Below are 21,808 nucleotides of genomic sequence, written 5' to 3'. Positions count from 1 at the left end.
TGGAAAATGAAGTTCAATGATGATAAATACAAGTTTATGCACTTCGTTAGAAATAATATAAATGCAAATTATACACTAAATGTTAGTATGTTGATGGTTTCCTTAATTGAAAAGGATTTGGGGATATGTGTAGCTAACAAGCTGTGTAACTTTAGGTAATGTCATTTTGTGGCTACTAAAGATAATAAAGTATTGTTTTGCATAAAAAAGGGCATTAACTCGAGAAATGAAAACATAATTTTGTCTCTCGCAAGGATTCTGGTAAGGCCTCATCTTGATTATGCAGTGTAGTTTTGGTCTCCAGTCCTTAAGAAGGATATAAATAAGCTGGAGAGAGTGCAGAGACATGCATCTAAACTGGTAAATAGGATAGAAGATTTAGATTATGACGGTAGACTGTGTAGGTTGGGGTTGTTTTCTCTGTTGAAAATGTGCTTGTGAGGGGACATAAGAGGATGTTATAGAGAGATAACTGGACTTTTTTTCTGTAGAAAAGATCAATGCACCAGAAGCCATCCTATGAGCAATTGAACTTTCATTTTAACTTTCAAATTCAAGTGTAGGTGGTTCTTCACAGCAGTGAAGGTTGTGGAATGCCCAGCGAGTTGATGTTTTGATGGCAGATTCTATTAATGCCTTTTAGAGGGACTTGGTAATTTCTTTAGCAAGAATAATATCCAAGGCTATTATGGTCTTAAGATCAACATTTAGTTTAGTATAGATAGTTATATATAGTTATACATATGTGAATGTATATATGATAGGTATGAGTGTGTGTATATATGTGCACTGGGGTTTATTTGAAAGGCTTGAACTTGATGGACGTTGGTCTTTTTTAAACTCAAATCTTCTATGTAACTATGTATAGCAGTGAGCCACATCTGATAAATGCCATATATTAGTTCATTGCCATTAAGTGATCTTTAAATTCTAAAAAGATCAAGCCAGTCAAAATGTTTTGAATAAACTATTTTCTTTTACAATTAAATAACTATATTACTATGTTATCTGTTATTTATTTAAAACAAAACAATATGATAATGAGCTGTGAACCACAATAACCACCAAACTAATAGCTCTTGTCACTCGATTCCAGATGTTACCGGCCATTTATAAGTAAAGGAATAGACGTTGTCTTCCATTTTAGCAATATGTAAGGGGGGTTAGGGTTTTTTTTTTTATCAAAATCCTAATTTATCTAATTTTTTTATGAAATATACTCTTATTTATCAATACATTTTCCAGAAAAATTTGAATCAAGAAAAAACTTGAAAAAATTGTGAAAATCATATGAAAATTCGAATTGTCCTCAGGGTTCAATAAAATCTGGATTCTATAGTAAAAAAAAACAGGAACTTTTCAAGTTTTGGGCATTCGGACTTTAATAAATAACCCCCTTAGTAACTTATACTGGCCATTGATCAATCTGCTCAGACTGAATCATCTGACCACAGAAGAACTGCTGCCATTTGTGCGTGTACTTTGGCCAATGGGTTTTGATTGTTTAAAATAATTGATAGAAAACACAGAGACTGCACTGTATGATCACGTGTGTGGCCAATTGATATGGTGGGAAAACTGGTTTTTCTAAAAGGCTTTAGATTTTTTTTTGCTTGCACAGGGTGTCGGCTATTTTGTGACAGTCTGTAAAGGCCATAATTAACTAGAAATCTAGGGGAGATAATTGTTAAATTAATTAAGTTGGTCTGCATTAAAATAAGGGGGGCAGGTTTCAGGCACTGTGTCCCTTTAGCCTTTCCAAAACCACAGTCAGTTTTATCTAGCACAAGTCCAATGCACAAAGGGTTACACATTGTTTTCAGGCGCATAAAAAAATTCCATCTAACTCTGATGTATGAGTTCGGAGGGGGTTGGGTCGGCTGAATAAACATAAACATACGGCTACAGCCCTCCACTAGGTGGAGTATATTGTAGGTACATAAATCACACTCCATAAGCAATGAAGCAATGAACAAATTAATAAATATTTTTCTATTGCTGGTTTATCATGATAAAAAATAGCTAATTTAAATAATAATGTTCCAATGTGGGGGGGGGGTGGTAAAAACAAATTAAAAGTAACTTGCATTATAAAGTGCGTGGCAAATTATGCAAAAATATAATTGCAAAGGCAATACATGGGTTATTATGTAAGTGTAAAATTTTGCAAATTATGTTACTGAAGTTAAAAGTAAAGCAACTGTGGAAAGAGACGGGTAGTTGCAGTTCATCAAAAACAGTGTCACCACATGCTTACTTTATCACTCTGCCGGTGGATCATTGCTGTGTGACTCAACCTTAGATAACAGTTCCAGGACAGATTCCTGTATTACCAAAACATGGGACTGGCTAGTCTTCTTGAATGGGAGAACTGCTATCACTTGTTGGTGAAGATTGGCTAAATAATGGGAATGACTCCTGAACAAACTGTCTGCATATTGGACAATGTTGGAAGAATCTTAGACATCCATCACACAGGCATACATGCCTACAGGGCAGAAGTACCCAGTTCACTTTGCCATTCTGACACACAACACAGTCTTTGGCAGTGTCCTCCTGCACTTCCTCCTCGGAGAGTCCAAATTTTTCCAGCAGGTCTTTATCTGCAGTACTGTCATGTGAGAATGAAGCACTTGTAGATTGTAATTGGCTGTCATTTGCAGACATGAACAGTTGCTAAAGGTGGGAAAAAAAAACATTGAAATTTGATCATCTTTCCAGCATATCTGAATTCATTAAATCATTCGCAATAAATACTGTTCATAAATACAATTTTCGTTCTTATAAGCAGTAAAAACAGTCTAAAAAATTATATTAAATTAATTTTCTTTAGAAATTCATGGAGGCAAGTCTAAGATGGAGTTCATCTCACTCGCTCCTATATGCTCACGGGTCTCTTCATTCATGTTACCAATGATTCCAGATGATGAACAGATTTACCAGCCTCGACCAGTCTTTGGTCAACATGCCATCCCAGTCCAATACCATACTCCCATAAATACCCCACCCTACAAAAGGTTCCACAAAGGTCCATCTGACGCCCTTACAGAACCCTGGATTAAGTACAACATTATCATCGTTATCAGCATCATAAGCTATACAATATCTTTCTTTTCATTTAGCAAGCTCAAATAACAGTCTCAAAATCTCCTGCTAATAAGAGAAAGGTTATTAAGAATGTCCAGGTATTTTTTGTATTTACTAAGGTTAGGAATGCATTACAAAAAAACATTTAAACAACCCCATCTAAATTAAAGGAGAACTAAAGTTTAAATCTTTGGGGGAATGACAAAGGTTAGGCACCCCCCAGTGATTATAATCACTTACCTCCAGAGCAGGTGCTACAGTTAGCAGAAAACTGCATAAGGCATGTGCCCTCTTGTGTGTAGGTGCCTGCCTGGAACAAAAAATGCCAAAGAAGATAGAGAAGAGGATCTTCTACAGAAATATTTGGGGTTAGTGCAGTTTTTGGCGTTCAGGAACACTGGCCTGGGGTATCAGGTAGTGCATCATAATCACTGGGGGGGTGCTTAACATTTTGGAACCCCCGCACTAATTTAAAATTTATTTTTCCTTTAATATCATCAGGTCATAAAGCCTTTGACACCACAAATCTAAATGATGCCTATGACAGGCATCAATATTAAATGCCTATTGGAATTTACCTGTATGTGGATACCCAAATGTCTGCCCAAACAATTTTCCAAATAGTCTTGCCAGAACTACATAGTATTTCATTTAATACTTTACCTTAAGGTCATAAAACTGTCCTTGCGCAGTCAGCAGGTATTGGTACATTATTCTACAGGATAGTCTGTAACTTCTGTCAGGTACATGAACCACAGCCAGCATTGATACCTGTAATGAAAGGAATTTGTAATGTGTTATTTGGTGATTAGATCTATAGCACTATTTAATGGAGAAAATGAACACAAAACAGAAAAGTTGTAACCTAGTTTCCAGACAAAGTCCCTGGTTTTGTCTCTCTCTCATACTTTTTTAAACTGATCAAGTATTTCAAATATCATAAGGTCAGCAAACCATTTTAATGTTTCCCTCTGCAGAAATGCATGCAAGGTATACCATACAAATACAAGTAAAATTATTTTTACAGTCTAAATCAGAGGAAGGGATACAGAAGTTACAATATGCAGCTTGGGCATGTATTTCCAGAAGTAGTGGCATGAATCAGAATGACTGAAGAGTAGCAATTTGTAAATGAATGGCCAGAATTATCTTCCATACACAGGTCCCAAACTAGTCATGTATTTTCCAGCTATTGTATATATATATATATATATATATATATATATATATATATATATATATATATATATATATATATATATATATATATATATATATATGTATATATATATATATATATATATATATATATATGTATATATATATATATATATATATATATATACATACATATATTTTACACACACACGTATTTACTAAATAAAAGGATATGATGAAGAGTCTAGCTATCCTAACTTTTAGGCTCAATAGTCTGAGATCCTGTCTGAAAGGCACGAAGGGTGCAGAAAAATGAAATATTTCATATTTCCGTTATTACAAAAAAAAAACTACCTAATTTCATAGAACTATCCTGATTTCAGCAAAGTAACTATTATTTAAATGGAGGCTAATATGCACATATCAGTCTAAAAAATAAGAGTAGCACACAGATAGCATCCATTTAAAAATAAAAGAAATGGAAATCCAAGTTATGAATGGGGTGTGTATATATATATATATATATATATATATATATATATATATATATATATATATATATATATATTCAATAATTATTTTTTTTCGTTTACAGATTTTGTCTCCATTTCAATAAAAAGGAATGATGTATCTTCGTATATATAAAAATGATTCTGTCAGTATTTAAATTTTTATATAGGAGAAAAGAAAGAAAGTATCCCCGTCTTTTTGATCAGAAAAAACACACAAAATTTTGTCTGCATATAATATACCATACATTAAAACTTGGCTGGAAAGTACACACCCATTTTATTTTATGAGCTAAATATAAAGTGTAAGGTTCAGGTAAGGACTACATATAAGTCATGTTATGACTGCTTTGGTAAAAGAACAAAGTACTCTGTGAATGCTGCATGTAGGACTCGAGGGAATGATACAGTAGTATCTGGCTTACATACATTTCAGCTGCTCCAGCTCCTAATGGCACTGCTTTGTCAGATATGCAGATAATGCTGCTCAGGGAAACAGAAGCGTTTCTGGTCATTAAATATAAGTTTACTTACTGGAACAGTATCATGTCTGATGAAGACTGGCAAGTAACTAGAAGGCTTGGAACAAACTAGACATACTGGAAACCACCTCAATATTGTTTAATTTGATAATTTTCCAACTCTCCTGCTGTGATTAACTTTTAAGGAATGTTTTAATCAGCAGAATGCCAAGCTTTGTGGATATATAATATATCTCATGTTTCATGGCCCATAACAGCCAAGCTGGGAGACAAACAGTCCAGCATTAGATCAGAGACAACCTGCAACCTGCTCCCAAATCAAGCAAAAGCTTGAATTGTTTCAAATGCTGAGGCACCTGTATTTATTTCATTTTAAAGAATGAAAAATATTATTCAGAATAAAGTTGTTTTTGGAAAAAATCCAAACATTTTAGTAAATTTTGTTCTATCAGTTGGGATTGCAATCTGCTGCTTGTAGACTTTGGGAAACACCATAAAATATCTGAAAAGAAGGGCAGCCAGTATTTTTTCAGGAGGCATCCCTTTTAATGTTCAAGCCTAGTTGTGCCAAGTTAAAAAGAATCATGCCACCAATTCACCCTAAATGCCATCATCTCCAAAACCTTCTACTTGTTCTTCTCAGTTAATATGGCTGGCCCACCTCAGTAGGGATAGTTGGGAGGTAAGCATCAAGAGTCCACCAACTGTTACAATTTTTCACTAAAATTCGAACCCATACTAACTTAACTTGCAACCCCCAAAGAAACCAGTGGAAGAAGTGAAAGATTGGCAGATGGTGAAGCATGAACCCACTGCTCCTGAATCCAGTGCCATTGATCATTATACAATACCAGCTGATGCTTGGCATTGGGCATGATGATGTTAAGCTTGTGACTTATACTCGTCCATAAAAGAAAAAGAAAAAAAACCAACTCCTGATAAAAGTTCTGCCAACATTGTTGCAACTGAGCATATGCTATTTTGCCGTGCACTTTTACCTTTTCAACATTTCACTTTTACTTTTTCATCCTCATTCACAGAGTGACTTTCTACCAAAATATAAAAGGTCCATAGTCATCCTTCAAGATATCTTTCTTTCCTGATTGAAATAAATCTTATCTTGCTGGTTCCACCACCTCCTCACTCCCTCTCTTCTGTTAGTGTTCCCCAAGGTTGTGTTTCAGGTCCCCAGTTCTTCTTATTCACATTTTTAAGGATATTGATTGCAGTACCACCATTGTGCAGATGACACCCAGATCCTTACGTGTTCATTCCACTCCAATTTTCTTTTTGTACTATCCTGAGTTATAACTTTTCCAAAACCAAATTTGTTTTATTATAGTTATCCTCTTTACCACTTTTCTGATTTAATTTGATTTAACAGTCACTTTTCATTTCACCAAAAACATTTGTTGGCTAGGAGTAATTTTTCCTCTGATCTTCCTTCTATAACCTGCATTGAAACACTTGCTAAATCCATTTGACTTCATCTGAGCAACACTGCCCGAATACATCTGTACTTTATCTTAGATCAGTGATCCCCAACCAGTAGCTCGTGAGCAACATGTTGCTCTCCAACCCCTTGGATGTTGCTACAAGTGACCTCAAAGCAGGTGCTTATTTTTGAATTCCAGGCTTGGAGGCAAGTTTTGGTTGTATAAAAACCAGGTGTACTGCCAAACAGAGCGTCAATCTAGGTTGACAGTCCACATAGGGGGTACCAAATGGGCAATCACAGCACTTATTTGGCATCCCAAGAACATTTTTAATGCTAATGTTGCTCCCCGACTCTTTTTACTTCTGAATGTTGCTCACAGGTTCAAAAGGTTGGGGAACCCTGTCTTAGATACAGCCATAAATGTATTCCTTACATTTATATGAAATTGCCCTATCAATGTAATCTCTACCTGCATATTTCTGTAAACAGTCAAAAAAGTCAATTTAATGTTCAGTTGCCCTTTAAACTAAAAATTAAAGCATGGCTTACAAAACTGCTGTGTGTGGCAGCAGGGAGTGCAGGGGCTTTTTTTGCATTCTCAGGGTAGGATGATATATGCCAGACACAGATCATTGAGGGTGGGGAATTTCCAAAAATATCCTGTTAAGGAAATGTGATAAGAGGAGGAATGAAAATATCATGTCCTCGCAATTACAGTGTTTGCAGAAAAAAGGCAGAAAATGTAAGCCAACTGCACAATCTACATATGTATATCTACATTTAGAATGGGCCAATGTCGGTTTTAGGGCAAGACAAAAAATTGCTTCTGTCCTTAGTGCCAAAGGTCAAATTATATTGAAAAAGCACTTTTTCATGTTTTCGCTTTATGCCCAGCCAGGGAACTATCTGCAAGGAGTTTTTAGGAGTAACCTGCAATGCAGAATGCAATGTGCATAGTGCAAAAAGCCATTTGTTTGTACTTTGCACAAACAGCAGACCACAGCTTACCCTGAGGCACAAGAGCTTGTTAAGTGAGCACTAAAGAGCGCCCCTTAACACTCTAAGTTTACTTCTGATTTATGTATTGCCCCAATTCCCTGACATGCATGTGTATGCATGTCCTTGTTCTTCTCTAATTATAGCAAAAACTGACTTACAATATCATATGACTCCCTGTCTTCTTCATCAGACAGTGTTAGAAATGCCACAAGTGGGTAACGTGTCCGTGGCAAGGGGCCAAAATCCTTTAACTGGCTGTCAGGTGGCAACTGGGTAAATATTTCTTCTTTGTCATGTTTCTGGACGCTATTTATGTTAAGGAAACCCTTCATTTTGGATTGAAAGGCAAGTAAAGAATGTGCAATAGGGTAAAGAAAAGCTGACCTAGAATGACGGACATGTTGGCATTAGCAGCTACACAGGGAAGAGTAAATGATGGAAAAGTGGTCCAACTGAGTGGCTTTATGCAAAAATGTTAAGTGTGATTTTATTGTATTTATGGTTAGATTTTAAAGGTGTAGTGATGTTGTAAAATAGTTAGCAGTTGGTTTTCACTTTTTACTTATGATGCTTTTTTTAATTATTTAGAATTTTGTTCAGCCGCTGTCCAGTTTGGAATTTCAGCAGCGATCTGGTTGCAGAGATTTGAATTAGAGACTAGAATATGAATAGGGCCTGAATAGAAATATAAGAAATAAAAAAAATGTAGCATCACTGAGTTTGGCTCCCGAGTCCAGTGACTCACACGTGAAAGCTGGAGAGGCAGAAGAGGAAGAAAGATAATTTAAAAATTATAACAAATAAAGTGGCTACGAGGAAACTATATAACATGGTTAAAGTTAACTTAAATGTGAACTACCCCTTTAATCCTTTACAAAGTATCGGCATGCTGTAGTTCAGTAAACGTTTCACCACTGTGTAGCCTTCTAGGTGTGGTGAAACTACATTTCCAGCACCTCCAAAAATAGCATTTGGAAGATGATATGATTTGTAGTTCAGAAAAAGACAGAATTACATTATGCACAGTACATGAACCTCCAGCATCCCAGTTGCTGAACAACAATTTACATAATCCCTCTAGCCAGAAGAGTTGGAGGTTGTGTGTATAGTTATACAATATATACACATACATACATGCGCATCATATTAAAAACAGATTATTTTAGGCTAGGAAACTACCCGCTGCGTTGCAGGCAGACGTTTGCGGATTTCGGCCCTGAAACGTGACATTTTGCATTTCCCACCAAAATCCATATTGCCTGCAAAAGAAAAGGGGAGCAGTCGGCCAGTAGATTCTCTACCTGCAGAGAATCGATATTATGTGGCCCTAGTCTTAAACTGCAATATTGTTATTAGAGTTATTTCCCTTATTTTCCCGTACATTTTCTGTTCACTCCTACCAATAACCTGCTGCGTTCAAAATAGCCTTACAAAAGTAAGCAAGGATCATTGCTATGCAGAACAAAAAATCATAATGCAAAACAGTTTCACCTAAAAATATCCCCTTGAAAAAGAAACAGTGCATGTAGTTTATCACTGACACTTTGGAAAATCAAATTTTAAGACAAACTTTCATATAAAAGCAATTCTCATTGGAACCCCCAAAACAGAGTGTAAATATGAAGTGTAGTTGGAAAAGTGAAGGATACACATGCTGCTCTTTATGTAGATATTCCCCAAAGAGGGCATTTTCCAGTGCTGTCGGAGTTTTGATTATAAAGCAATACAAGTGATGCTGCAAAGCTTCTTGGAGCTTTTGAACACTACAACCCCAGTAATAGGTCAGGACACAGTTCTCCAGGCAGTTTGGGGTTAATGATATGCCACCTACACACAAAATAGAAAAAAAAGTAAATTATTAGTTATAGTAATCATAAATAATCAAGTGCAACAATTCAAAATCACAATGCTGACATTCCTTGTGTTTGTCACTCATGTCCTACCAAGTGCCCTCCAGATATGGGTGGTAACAGTAACAGCTACAGTCCTATTTACCTTCCTTCACTCTGAGAAACCACTGGGGTGTACTAAGGATACAACAATAGTTTTCTGGCAAATTGGAGATTTACAGTGCAATAATAATTAGGGTATTAGTTGCGGGATATGTTCATATCTATCGATATGTGTGTGTGTATCGTAGAAATAGACGCACTCCTGGACTTCATAATGTAGTGAACAATAAAGTGATATTTATTGTCAATGTTTTGGTCCCCAAGTTTAAATGCAAGGAATGGTGCCTAAATTCACAGTATGACATCATCATGACGTCAATAAATATTATTTTCTTGTTCACGGCATTATGAAGTCACAGAGTGCATCTGTTTCTGGCATACCTATTATGGTACATGGGACACAAGTGTGCAAGCCTACCTTGGCAGGAACTGACTTTTTACTGGAGTGCACCATGCATGTGGACTATATATATATATATACACACACTGTGGTATAGGTTGAATTATTATGGTGTGCTGAAAACCCATCACACTGACTGTGGAAAAGCAGACTCCATAACCAGTCAACAATACCTGCATAGCTTTAAGCAACTCACTTGTTACTGAAGCTACATCTGGATTTGTGATTTCCAAGCCAAAAGGATTCTTCACTTGCCTCATCTGCTTTTTGGAAACAAAGCTTGTAGAATATGCTTCTTCTGAGTTTCTCAGAATAACGGGAACATCCAAACGAAACCTAGGACAAGTAAACACACTTTAAAAAATAATAATTCTTCCAGTTGATAGACACCTAACTAGTACACTGCATAACACAGAGATTTCATTTGTACCCAAGCACAGTTTCCTATATAAGAGAACTGAATTATAGCATAAGATGCAGATGTTGTGGATTCAGTTGAGTGTATAAGCGTTCCTCTAGTAGAATATATTGGTACTGGGCATGCCTCCAGGAAAACCAAAATGCAAAGAATGGCACACAAACTGGGTAAACTCTTTCACCAGAAAATATTGTGTATATATAAGGAGCAATAGTGTATATTTGCATTATATTGTTCTAGTTTAAATATATTGTTCTAGTTTAAAAAAAAATCTTCCCATCCTGGGAGTAAAATCATAATCCTACTGACCATGAGCTGACTGGTCTACATTAAGTCTAAAAAATGTGTTCTATAGAGGTAAGTAGAGTACATCCTTCCCTGCCCATGCACCTGGGACAGACATACTTACTAAAATATAAGTAAACAAGCACAGATAACAGTAACACAGCAAGATAAAAAAAAATTGTGAGCCAATACAGTATTTGATGCTATACGCACCATGAGACAGTTTGTGTGAGGACTAGAATACATTGTTGCAGTTTTAGGATAATGGGATTCTGCAGGAGTAATCCACAGGCACCTGCTTCAGAAGCAAAATATTCCTTTATATTAGATATATAAATAGATATATTTACATCATTTTTCTGTGTCATCCCAAGACTCTTTGATTATTTACAGTTTTTAGTAATCCAGCGTTTACCAGATACATTGTTTACAACCTTCAAAATGGCTATCACCCCCCCCCCCCCCAAAAGCCTCCAATGGTTAAAGTAATGGGAAGCAGAATGGTACCTCTGTAACATAAAGATAACAGATCATTTATCCCCCTGTACGAATCAGTAACTGACCAAAGAGGTTATTCCTTAGGCTGACATAATGGAGAATAATATATAGAGGCATTGCTGCCCCCCGTGGCATACGATGTCGCATCTCTATACATTATGATAGCTATAGAGGTATGACAGCTGCAAGCCTTGCCCCTCCCTCAACACTCACCATCCCAGAACGAAGCCAGAAGTAACCACAAAGCAGACAAACACCACGGTGATGTAGAACAGCGGGGAATATTCGTATAATGTGGCCAGCAATAAAGTCGGCATAGCACCTACTATCTATTTTCCCACAAAGAAGCCGCAAAACAATTTAGCATCATTTGGTCTATACGAGTTACCGTAGCCAGGAAACGTCACCGCAGCGGAACGCAACTGTAAGGAAGCGACCAATAACAGGCAACCATATTTGATGTGGGCGTTAAAAAAAACCCACAAAATTCTTCTTCGCGAATGGATAATAACGTGTGGTTAGGCAAAAACAGATATAAAGGCTTGCGCGGACTATTATGTGTTACAAGAAGAATACCGATTGTATTACACACAGGGTATTATGGACGAAAGTATGTTTTTGTTCATCAGAGTTAACACTGTTATCAACTGGTTTCCACTACTATGCCATTTGACACATCATAAACTATACTACGGCTGAACTCAACTTTAATCAATGTTGCCATTACCAAATATGGCCACAGAGCGCGGCTCTTTTCGGGTGACGTTACTGGCTCCGACTTACCGCCCGTATGACATAATATAGACTGCTGATTGGCTGGCGTGTTGCTCATGTGACATTCTGCGGCTCTGAATCGGGCGGTGGTGCATTGGCATTAGCGCGGCCAGTCCGAGGTTACAAGGCAAAACTAGCAGTGCGGACATGGTGAGTTAGTAAGTGCCACTAGCTGAGCAGCTACTTGTAGTCGTCATAAGGGTGGGCGCCTTCTCTTTCCCAGCGCCGCCAGATTCCTGATAGGAATAAGAAATATAGCCGGAGGGTTGGAAAGTCCCAGTTTGTCTGGCTGTGGGTTGGGATCAGCAACATCAGCGCCCTGCTTGCAATTAACAGAGAAAGTCACGTCCCACGCCTTGATACAAGTATTCACGCTTTATAGTGACGGTGTCATCTATTATTAATAAAAGCAAGCCTGCAATCAATTGCTAAATAGCATCATGGCTTATAGACTATCCCCACACGTAAATGCCTGGTTAAATGCTTAGCAATTGGATTGCTACCTCTACCTCTGAACCAGGGTTTCAAAACAGCCAAAGTCAGCAAAAAAAAAAAACAGCCTAAAACTAGCCAAGAGTCACTTTAAAAGTAGCCCAAAAATAGCACAATACGTGCAAAAAAAAGTCGAAAAAATAAATGAATATATGTGGAAATACCCCTTTTTCAAATTATTCATGATGCAAAATGGGACAGATTCGCCCGTCACAAGGGCATAACTACAAAGGGGGTTATAGGGGTCCCATAAGGCCCTAATACATATACAATTTCAATAAATATTGGTAAAACAGGTTAGCCTGTGGCCAGTCTGGTAATTCCTGACTTGTACACTAGTCAGTCCCTTTGCATGCTGGGTATTGTAGTCTTTCATTAAACTTGGCAGTTGGCAAATTGTTACACAAAAACTACATTACCCAACCTGCATTGGGAGACACAGGCTTGGCACATTAGGGCAAGGAAAACACTTTGGCTGGTTTCCAAAGTACAAACCAGCCAAAGGCCCAAAAGTAGGCCAAATCCATACCTTGGCTAGTTTGTACTTTCAAAACCCGTCTGGGCTTTAAATTAGTAACCCACTTGGCTGGATAAAACGCCAACCTGGCAACCCTGCGCTGGACACATTTCCCCCAGTTTGGTAACCCATACCAATCATACGTGAGCTGTGATCAGTCTATGAAGGTAGAACAATAACTGCTTTGAGGGAGACTTTGCCTGTTAATAGTAAATGACCCTTTTTGTGTGCCAAGGCTAATATTAAAAATATAACAGTGAGGTTTCTGTCTCTAAGCTTTCAGGCTGGATGAATATAGAAAAACACATATTTAAAATATCCTTTAAAACTTTAAAGGAGACCTATAATGAAAAAAAACAAGATTGTACCAGTGCATTAAATTCTTTTAGATATAGAAGGAATGTGCTTTGAAAAGTTGTGTTTATTGATTTCTGTGTAGGTTGTATGGGGGAACTGCATCCACCAAATTAGCTTTGAAGTTCAGGTTCTCACACCTAGTATTTCTATGCATTGGATAGCAACGCCCACAATTCAGCAGGAAGATTTTTATGTTCAGATGTCATAGAGTTACGCTTAGTCATAATTTCCAAAAACCGTGTATTTCCTTGGGTTGCAGAGTACTTGATTAACATGTGATCCCTGGAAGGACAAAAGATGGAGGGACACAGTGGGTCTAATTTTTTTTTTTTTTAATTTGTTTAAAGGAGAGATATATAGCCATCTGCATTGGTTTTTTTTACTGAGACTCCTTGCAAAGGGGAACTAAAGCACCCTTAATAGTGTGACGTTTATTTCCCCTTTAAACAATGCTTTCACAGCCTTACTGCACTATAGATTTACACTTTAGCAGTAAACCTAACTGAACCATTTGTAAGGGTGAGGTCAAATGTGGTGTTTTTTAAAACAAGCGTAAATACACCAATGAAACCACACACGCAGGATAATATGCAATTTTCAGCTTGTAGTTTTCTTTTCCCAACATGCATTTCTGTTTCTTCTCATTACCCACAATTCCACTCGGAAGAATTTTAGTAAACTTTTGTGAAAAAATTAGCCCCACTGATCCTCATTATGCAACGTAATTACGTCACCAGCATACAAATGTATTTGTGCAATCCATCTCGCGAGTGTATGGCCGCCATATTGAAAATATGCATAATATTTCAGCGAAGTATATCTTCAAACCTGCAGATCCCATAGACTTCTCATGGGTTTTCTTGCCATATTGGTGTTTCTGTTGAAAAATGCAAATACTGGCGTTGCATGGTGGATGTTGGCTCGCAGGCACCCCATGGGATTAGCTATAGGACATATTCCATTATTTTCAATAGGACTTATTTACAATTGGCTGCATGTTTTTAAAGACACAACGTAAAAATGCCACATGTGACCTCACCATAAGAAAATGGTTACCAGCTACTTGCAGCTTCTATCATTTTCAACTTCTGTCGGGTAATATTTTGCCCAATAAATTGGGAGATTTGAGTGGCTCTAAATGTCGTGTGTGCCATAGCCCTTATCCTATAGCAAAACACAGGTCTATGGGAAACAGCTTCTCCCTGCCACCACCAAGTGTTGGTAGTGGAAATCACTCAAAATGAGAGCACCAATGATTTTTGTTTAATTCCTGGTATTTATATAGTGCCGAAACATTTACACAGTGCTTTTAGGGATTCTCGCTTGAAAATGCCCATGGCTTTGTGAAGATCTGTCAGTACAAATTGGGACTGACTTCTGAAACTTTCTATTGTGTCTCATAGCACATCCATTTGAGTAAGAGAATCTTGCCCATACTGTCATAATAATGCCAGAACTGAAACATTTGAGCTGTAGAACTTGAAACATACTTTCACTTCATTAGTTCTTCCTCTTCCTACATTTACAGAGTGAGTCTCTGGTTGTTTGTGATGTGGATGCAGAACTTGTGGAGAAGTTAAAAAAGTTTCGCTTTCGAAAAGAAACCAACAATGCTGCTATTATTAGTAAGATCATCTTCTTTTCCATTAAACATATACTGTATTGATGTCTACACAAAAGCCAGTTATGATATGCCAGTCCACTGATAACCACCACATTTTATGCCAAGGTACTAAAAGTGAACCTATTAAAGGGTTAGTTTTAATTCCCATTTCACTGTACCTGAAAACAATGGGGTAAACAAAATTTGCATATACAAATACAGCTCCAGTCATTGCAGGTACCTTTAACACACACAAATAGTTCATGATGTCTCATGTACAAATGTACAGTCATGTGAAAAAGTATACCCCCATGTAAAATATATTCACATTGCCAGTATAAACAGCTTTATATTTGACATTTCTGGTTCCAAGGCCCCATTAACTAATCGAATAAATATGGTATGTTTTCATGCAGTGAAAATAGACAAAGATCGGCGATTAGTGGTTCTGGAGGAGGAACATGAGGTATGTTAATATTATTTTAGTTTATTGTTTAAAAATTTATTTCTGTAAAGCATGTTCATAATTTAAATGAATTATAATGAAAAAAGACAAAATATCTCATTGCATATTTATACACACCTCTCAAGACTGTATTTAGTAGATGTACCTTGCTCAAACTCTTGTCAGATTGTATGGGAATAGTGAGCTAGCAGCTTTTTTCCAGCTACAAATTCTCTATTGGATCAAGATCTGGCATGGCTATTTCAGGACATTAATGTTGTGTAGTTTTGGCTATATGCTTGGGCTCATTGTTTTGCTGGAACACATTTCACTGTGTATTGCTGCATTATTTTACACTTTACCCTCAGTGCCTGCTGCAGGAAGTATCTCTACAAATGATACTTCCATCACTATACTTCACATTGAGGATGGTGTGTTTCTGATGATATGCAGTGTTTGTCAGGGACAAACCCAAAGATGGGTTTTTAATTTCATTTGGGCCTCATATTACTTGCTGTCAGGCACCAGAAGCTGAAACTTCCTGATATTTCTGTATTTTACCACAGGCGTTTGAAACCGCTTCATTACACACAGGTGATTTATATGTAAATAAACAGAATTGCTTTCATCAGTGATGATTTAAATGTAATGTTAAAGGGGATGTATACTTCTTTTGGATTCTGGGTCTTAAACTCTGTTTTCTCTGGTGTTGTCTGGAATTGGTTGTTGTCTGGAATGCAGGAATACTTCGAGTTCTCAAATCCATCATTTCACAATGGAATATGATGAGGCAGGGGGTGATGATTCTTGAGTTTAAGGGGTGTGGGGAAATAGCTCCTACATGTCAGAGACAGACTATTATACTTTCCTGTATACATTTTTTTTATTATTTTTTTAGTTTTTACAACTGAATAAGCTTTACACAGAATGTGCATTACACCGAATATTTCAGTGCCAGAATAATTCAGTGCCATCATTATGATTTATGAAGATTGGAGGAGCAGGTTACTTGAAGACTGGATAAGGTTCCTGCATTGTATAAATTAAAATGAGCTCAAAATATTAGCATTTCTAAAAATACTCCTATGCCCCATCTAGTGGTACATATGACTAATACCACCCAAGCAGGAGAAAGAACCATGACTCCTCCAGATAATATTAAATAGGAGAAATGATAGCTATCTCAAAGGAGTTCCACTGTGCAGTGCAGGCTCTTTCTGAAAGCATTAAAATTATGACAATCCCTTTAAAACAGGGACTGCAATCGGGTATGCATATAAAAGTAATCACTCCAATCAGCAGGTACATGACTGAGAAGTACCCAGCCTCGCACCAAGTAATCCACACCAACAGCACTGAAGGACCATAAAAGCAAGTAAACAATAATTCTAGAAAGCCCAGAAGGCCAGTACTTATGGCCGGATTTATTTGTACTTGTACTAGTACTAGCCTCTGTATTACTTCCCCTGTGAGTCCAGCCTTTTGCTAGCATACAACTACCAAAAAATCTGTGTGGTTTCTGTAAATTGGCAAATCTGCACATAAAAGTAAGACTGTTTTCTCACTTTGTCACTCTCACATGGTGCTTGTCAGGGTAGCCATTACTTTACTTTTAGTGCAACAGAAAACTGTTTTTAAATTGTTATTCTTTCTTCTAGGATATATCCCCCGATGAGCTGAAAGATGAACTTCCCGAGAGGCAACCAAGATATCCTTTGGTTTTGCTAACCTGTACATGACACAATTAAAGGGCACCTGTTGGGCAGAAATGTTATCCCCAACCAAGCTAATACAGCATTCCCGCATTGGGGATAACCGTCGTTTTTTTAAAGAAAAATGCCCCCCTCCAGCGCTACGCTACCCGAACCGGGAGGAAGCTCTAATGCGCATAATGAAAATGTGCCACAAATTGCTTGTTATGCGCAGGCACATGACGTCACATGCGCGTCATGCGCAAGCGAGTGACACAACATGGCTGCTTGCACCGAGAACTCCCTCCCGGTGCAAGTAGCATAGTGCTGGGGGGGGGCATTTAAAAAAAAAAACAAACAAACAAAAAACGATTTCTCCCCAAACGGAATGGCTGCACCTTTGGTTTGGAGATAACATTTTTTTTTAAGTAAGAGATAATGCTTTCAACTGCAGTTAATTTGAAACAGAACTTTAAAATAGGCTTTTTTTTTATTTCTGTGTGTTGGAAAGGTGCATTCTTCCAAAATAGAAGATTAATTTGATTGTCAGCTTAAGTTTCAAAAATAGCAGGGAATATGACAGCTTTGGGTGTTTGTTTTTTTTTTTTTTTTTTGCTTATTTCATTGTTTTCTCTTAATACTGTTCTGTGGCAGCAATGCAAAGAGTGTGATTACTGGCATTACATAGGCACTACCACTATGATGAACAGTTTGGAGTCATAATAGAAGATTAATTGCCTTAACTGGGTTAACATTTATAGTATACAGTTACAAGTACCAACATGATGATGGCAGAGTTTCTTATCCATTGTGCTTTATCTTCTCCAGCCCCTTAGGTAAGCATGTATTATTTTCTGTGAAGTTGTCTTCTACTTAGTCATTGGTTATTTATTACTGATCAAAGAACGTTATGCTATTAGTTGTCAGCTAACTTATTTTTGGTTTGTCAACACAGGATGTAAACCAGAACAGCAGATGATGTATGCAGGAAGCAAAAATAAGCTAGTTCAGACGGCTGAACTCACAAAGGTGATTTTTTTTCATTATAGATAATCTTTTTTTTAATTCACTGGTAAAATTGTATAATGAACAGGGCTTTTACTAAACATATGCTTTGCCTATTTTAATCATGAACATCTATGCGTTTTTGCCATTTCTTGCACTAAGCAGGGAAAGTGAAACTACTCTATGTTAGGTCCTTGCTAGGTAGAAATTTAGATTACAAGTTGAAGATAAACTTCCTGCATAATGGATTCCAGTCTGAAGGTTAGGACAGTCACAACATCTGTTGTGATCTGTTCATATGTAAAAATAAGCTAGCAGTAACTAGATGTTACTGGGCCCCCACAGCAAATTCAGCTTTAGGCCCCAAAAGTTGACCAGTTCTTCCCAGATATATTGGTTACCCATTACTAGGCCCCCCTGAAACCGCAGGGTCTGCTTTCTCTGTAGTTTTGCCCTTGCTAGCGGTTTCAGTTCATACCCTATATTATTTATTTGCGTGTATGGCTTGAAGTTCTTTACTACAGCCACACAATAATGCTCTTTATATGGCAACACAACCCATTTATGCTACTGATTTGTTCAAGAAATTTGTTTTGTTGTTCTCTGTAGACGTGCCTGCATGATGGGGGAGAGAAGCATCCATCAACTACATCCTAATAAATTTAAGGATGACATTACGGAGTGATGAATAAAACTATAGCTTTATATTTAGAGAAGACATTTTGTGTAAAAAAAAAAAAAAATAAATAAATAAATAAAAAGAATGTACCAGTGCATAATACTCCTTTAGATATAGAAGAATTGTGCTTAAAAAAGTAGTGTTCTAGAAAGATTTATTGAATATTTCTGCAAAAACCCTAACAATCACTCCCTTCCACTTCCTGCTCTGTAGGACCAGGAACCAATCAGCGGCTAACAGGACCTGATAGGGAACTGAAGCCTGTCTGTGTTTGTGTGATTGCAGGGCTGTGATTGGCTGTCCCCCTCCTACTATGCTTCTGGCAGGCACTGTTAGGACACACCCATCCCTTATTTGGGACAGGGACCAGTGAACATCTATAGGGATCTCCAATAAAGGGGCTATTTTTAAGGACAATATTTTTAGCACTAAAGTAACACCATATATTGGTGTAAAAATAACACCATATATTACTCATAATTGCCTACAAAATTAGAATTAGAGTTTTTTCATTTATCCAATATGTCGCCTTTAAAATTAAATGTTTTTGTAAATAGTGTTAGTGATTTAGTAACTGTGCCTATGTATATTTTTAACTTTATTAAATTCTGGATTTTTAGGTTTTTGAAATCAGAAACACTGAAGACCTCACTGAAGAATGGCTAACTGAGAAACTTGGCTTCTTCCATTAACTTGTATTTTCTATGTTAAAGAGCTTGAAGTGTTCACTTTGTACTTTCAGTTCACTTTTACACAAGATATCTGCATTCCAGGAGAATTTACTTTGACCAAAATTAAGATGGTAAAATTATGACACATGAAACCCACTGGTTTTCAAAATAAGACCTAAATATCACTCATGGGGATTAATACCTTTAGCTATTTGTACTGTGCGCTGCAGCTTCTCTAGCAGCAGTGCACTATATTGTATTAATATGTATACCTGAAATCACTGGAACATGTTTACTGCTTTACTAAAACTATTCTATTCAAAAATGTATTTCATTCTATAAACACTAATGTTTTGTAATGCTGTATTCTCAGAATATTGGACATTGCCGTTTGTAATTTTTCATCTTATTTTTAGTGGATTATTTCGTAGGGAACAATCTTAATGACTTTGTGATGTCTATTTTTTGTGCTGTATGCAAAATGTACATAATCTTATAGCACTTTCCCAGCATATATGGCGGTTGCAAATGGATTAAAGGACAAGCAAAGATAAATTCCCTGGGTAGTGTCAAGTTGTTAGGCATTCCCAGTGATTCTAGTTGCTTACCTTTTACCCGTGGCTGGTGCTCATCTTAAAAAAACAAACAAAAAAAAAAAAATAACACCAGCCTCTGGCACCTCATCGCAATCACCTCATCGCAATCATCCTCTGCTCCTCTTGGCATGCTCTGTCAGTTGATGTGTGCATGCAGTTTACAGAACTTTTCCCAAGATTTCCCCAAGTCAGAAGATGGTGACTTGCCGCTCTACAAGCAGCCCTCCTCGCCTGGTCCACGTTTTAAAGAAGAGAAGCGCCAACCCTGGGGTAAGCAACTAGAAATTCTGGGGGAGTGCTTTAAGGCAAGGCTTTATTAATATTTGTGCCCATTAGATAGACAACACTTTGTTGTACTTAATGGCTGTTTATATTTTAGAAAAGTGCATCCTTCGCTTAAATTCAGCTGAATAATAAACATCTATTCAAGTCCTTTTCACGCTGCCATGATTCATCTGGCAAAGTACTCAAGATGGCGGAGCCATTGCGTGTGTGCACGGGTAGAGATTGCACCCTCCTCTAGTGTAGTGGTTATGTATAACTGTAATGTAGTGTTACTGACCCAAACCTCTGATCTGTGCTGGAGAAAATGAACAGATTGCTTGCAGACCACTGAATTTGTGCATTAAATTGGCGCATCACCTTGGTAACCGGATGTGAAGGCTGCTTTTAGCAGAAGGCTGGCATTCCAGGAGGTCAGAAAAGAAATTACCCTAGCACACCCTGGCCTTCCCAATCAAATCGAATCCCAGGTGCTCAGTGAAGGAGGCGTTTGGCTACCTCAAGATCCACATGAAAGGTAAGAAAACACTGGCACAGCATGGGTTGCTTCTAGCAGGGAAATCCCTTGCTCATTTATTGCGGATGCAACGTTTCGGGGCGTAACCCCTTTGTCAAGCATCAACCCCTTTGTCAAGCTTGACAAAGGGGTTACACCCCGAAACGTTGCATCCGCAATAAATGAGCAAGGGATTTCCCTGCTAGAAGCAACCCATGCTGTGCCAGTGTTTTCTTACATTCCAGGAGGTCACTCATGGTGTCTTTGCTACTCAGTTTATACTGCCCATGTTCCCCTTACCAAGGGGACACCATTGCGTAGAATCACGGTCTTGTCTCAGACGGCAGCCTCATGGGAGATTCGGAGCAGACAAGTCAGCATTTTTTTTCCTAAGCAAGACAGTACAGCATGAAAATGACTTGAAGGGGATTACAGAGCATCACTAAAGGTATTAAAGCAAGTCTTTCAATCTATGAATACAAGTTCAGTGGCCCTTTCTTGTCCTTTAAAATCTTGGCAGCTCCCAGTGATTTCTCCTTACATTTGCCTTTAAATCCATTTGGTGTTTTACTGTTGGTCTTATGATATAGAAATACTGTGATAGATAAAACAATTTACAGTTGTTAAAACATCTACAGCTTGCACTTTTTTCCTGACATTATTCACATTTGCTCTTAGTGCAACTGAAATGATTCCTGGTCTTGAGTAAAACACCATCCCATCTAATGGCTAGCATGGGTCAATAGGATTCTGCTGTGCTGTGAGAGTAAAAAAAAAAAACAAGAGTCAAATCTAATGCTTTAATGGCTGTCTCCATGGCTACGCAGCATAAAAATATAAGTGTTTCTGAAGCAAGCACACAATTTTAACCAATGTAGGGCAACAGTACATTATATTTTAATAACTTTTATTTTTTTGGGTTATAGGCCATTTATTAAAATGCGTAGTTTACCAAGAATAGATAGTAGGGCAAT

General features: G+C 37.4%; 2 protein-coding genes across 4 annotated transcripts; one reads left to right on the top strand and one right to left on the bottom strand.

The window, feature by feature from the left end:
- Nucleotides 1-322: 322 nt before the first annotated feature.
- cgrrf1.L (cell growth regulator with ring finger domain 1 L homeolog) lies at nt 323-12,149 on the bottom strand. 3 transcript variants are annotated; one of them, XM_018229024.2, is made up of 6 exons: nt 12,010-12,149; nt 10,222-10,361; nt 9,323-9,500; nt 7,832-7,979; nt 3,751-3,858; nt 323-2,676 (listed from the first exon to the last, which is right to left on the bottom strand). In XM_018229024.2, exons 1-6 carry the CDS (start codon nt 12,147-12,149, stop codon nt 2,350-2,352), a joined length of 1,041 nt encoding a protein of 346 aa, XP_018084513.1. In that variant the 3' UTR covers nt 323-2,349.
- gmfb.L (glia maturation factor, beta L homeolog) lies at nt 12,112-20,106 on the top strand. The gene is given in 7 exon segments (NM_001095025.2): nt 12,112-12,150; nt 14,895-14,991; nt 15,386-15,435; nt 17,073-17,122; nt 17,859-17,941; nt 18,061-18,134; nt 19,410-20,106. Coding segments are annotated over 7 exon segments (429 nt in total). The 5' UTR covers nt 12,112-12,147; the 3' UTR covers nt 19,482-20,106.
- The last annotated feature ends 1,702 nt before the right edge of the window (nt 20,107-21,808 follow it).

Source organism: Xenopus laevis, chromosome 8L (genome assembly GCF_017654675.1).
Source record: "Xenopus laevis strain J_2021 chromosome 8L, Xenopus_laevis_v10.1, whole genome shotgun sequence".
Taxonomy (NCBI): domain Eukaryota; kingdom Metazoa; phylum Chordata; class Amphibia; order Anura; family Pipidae; genus Xenopus; species Xenopus laevis.
This window is presented reverse-complemented; position numbering and strand designations above follow the sequence as displayed.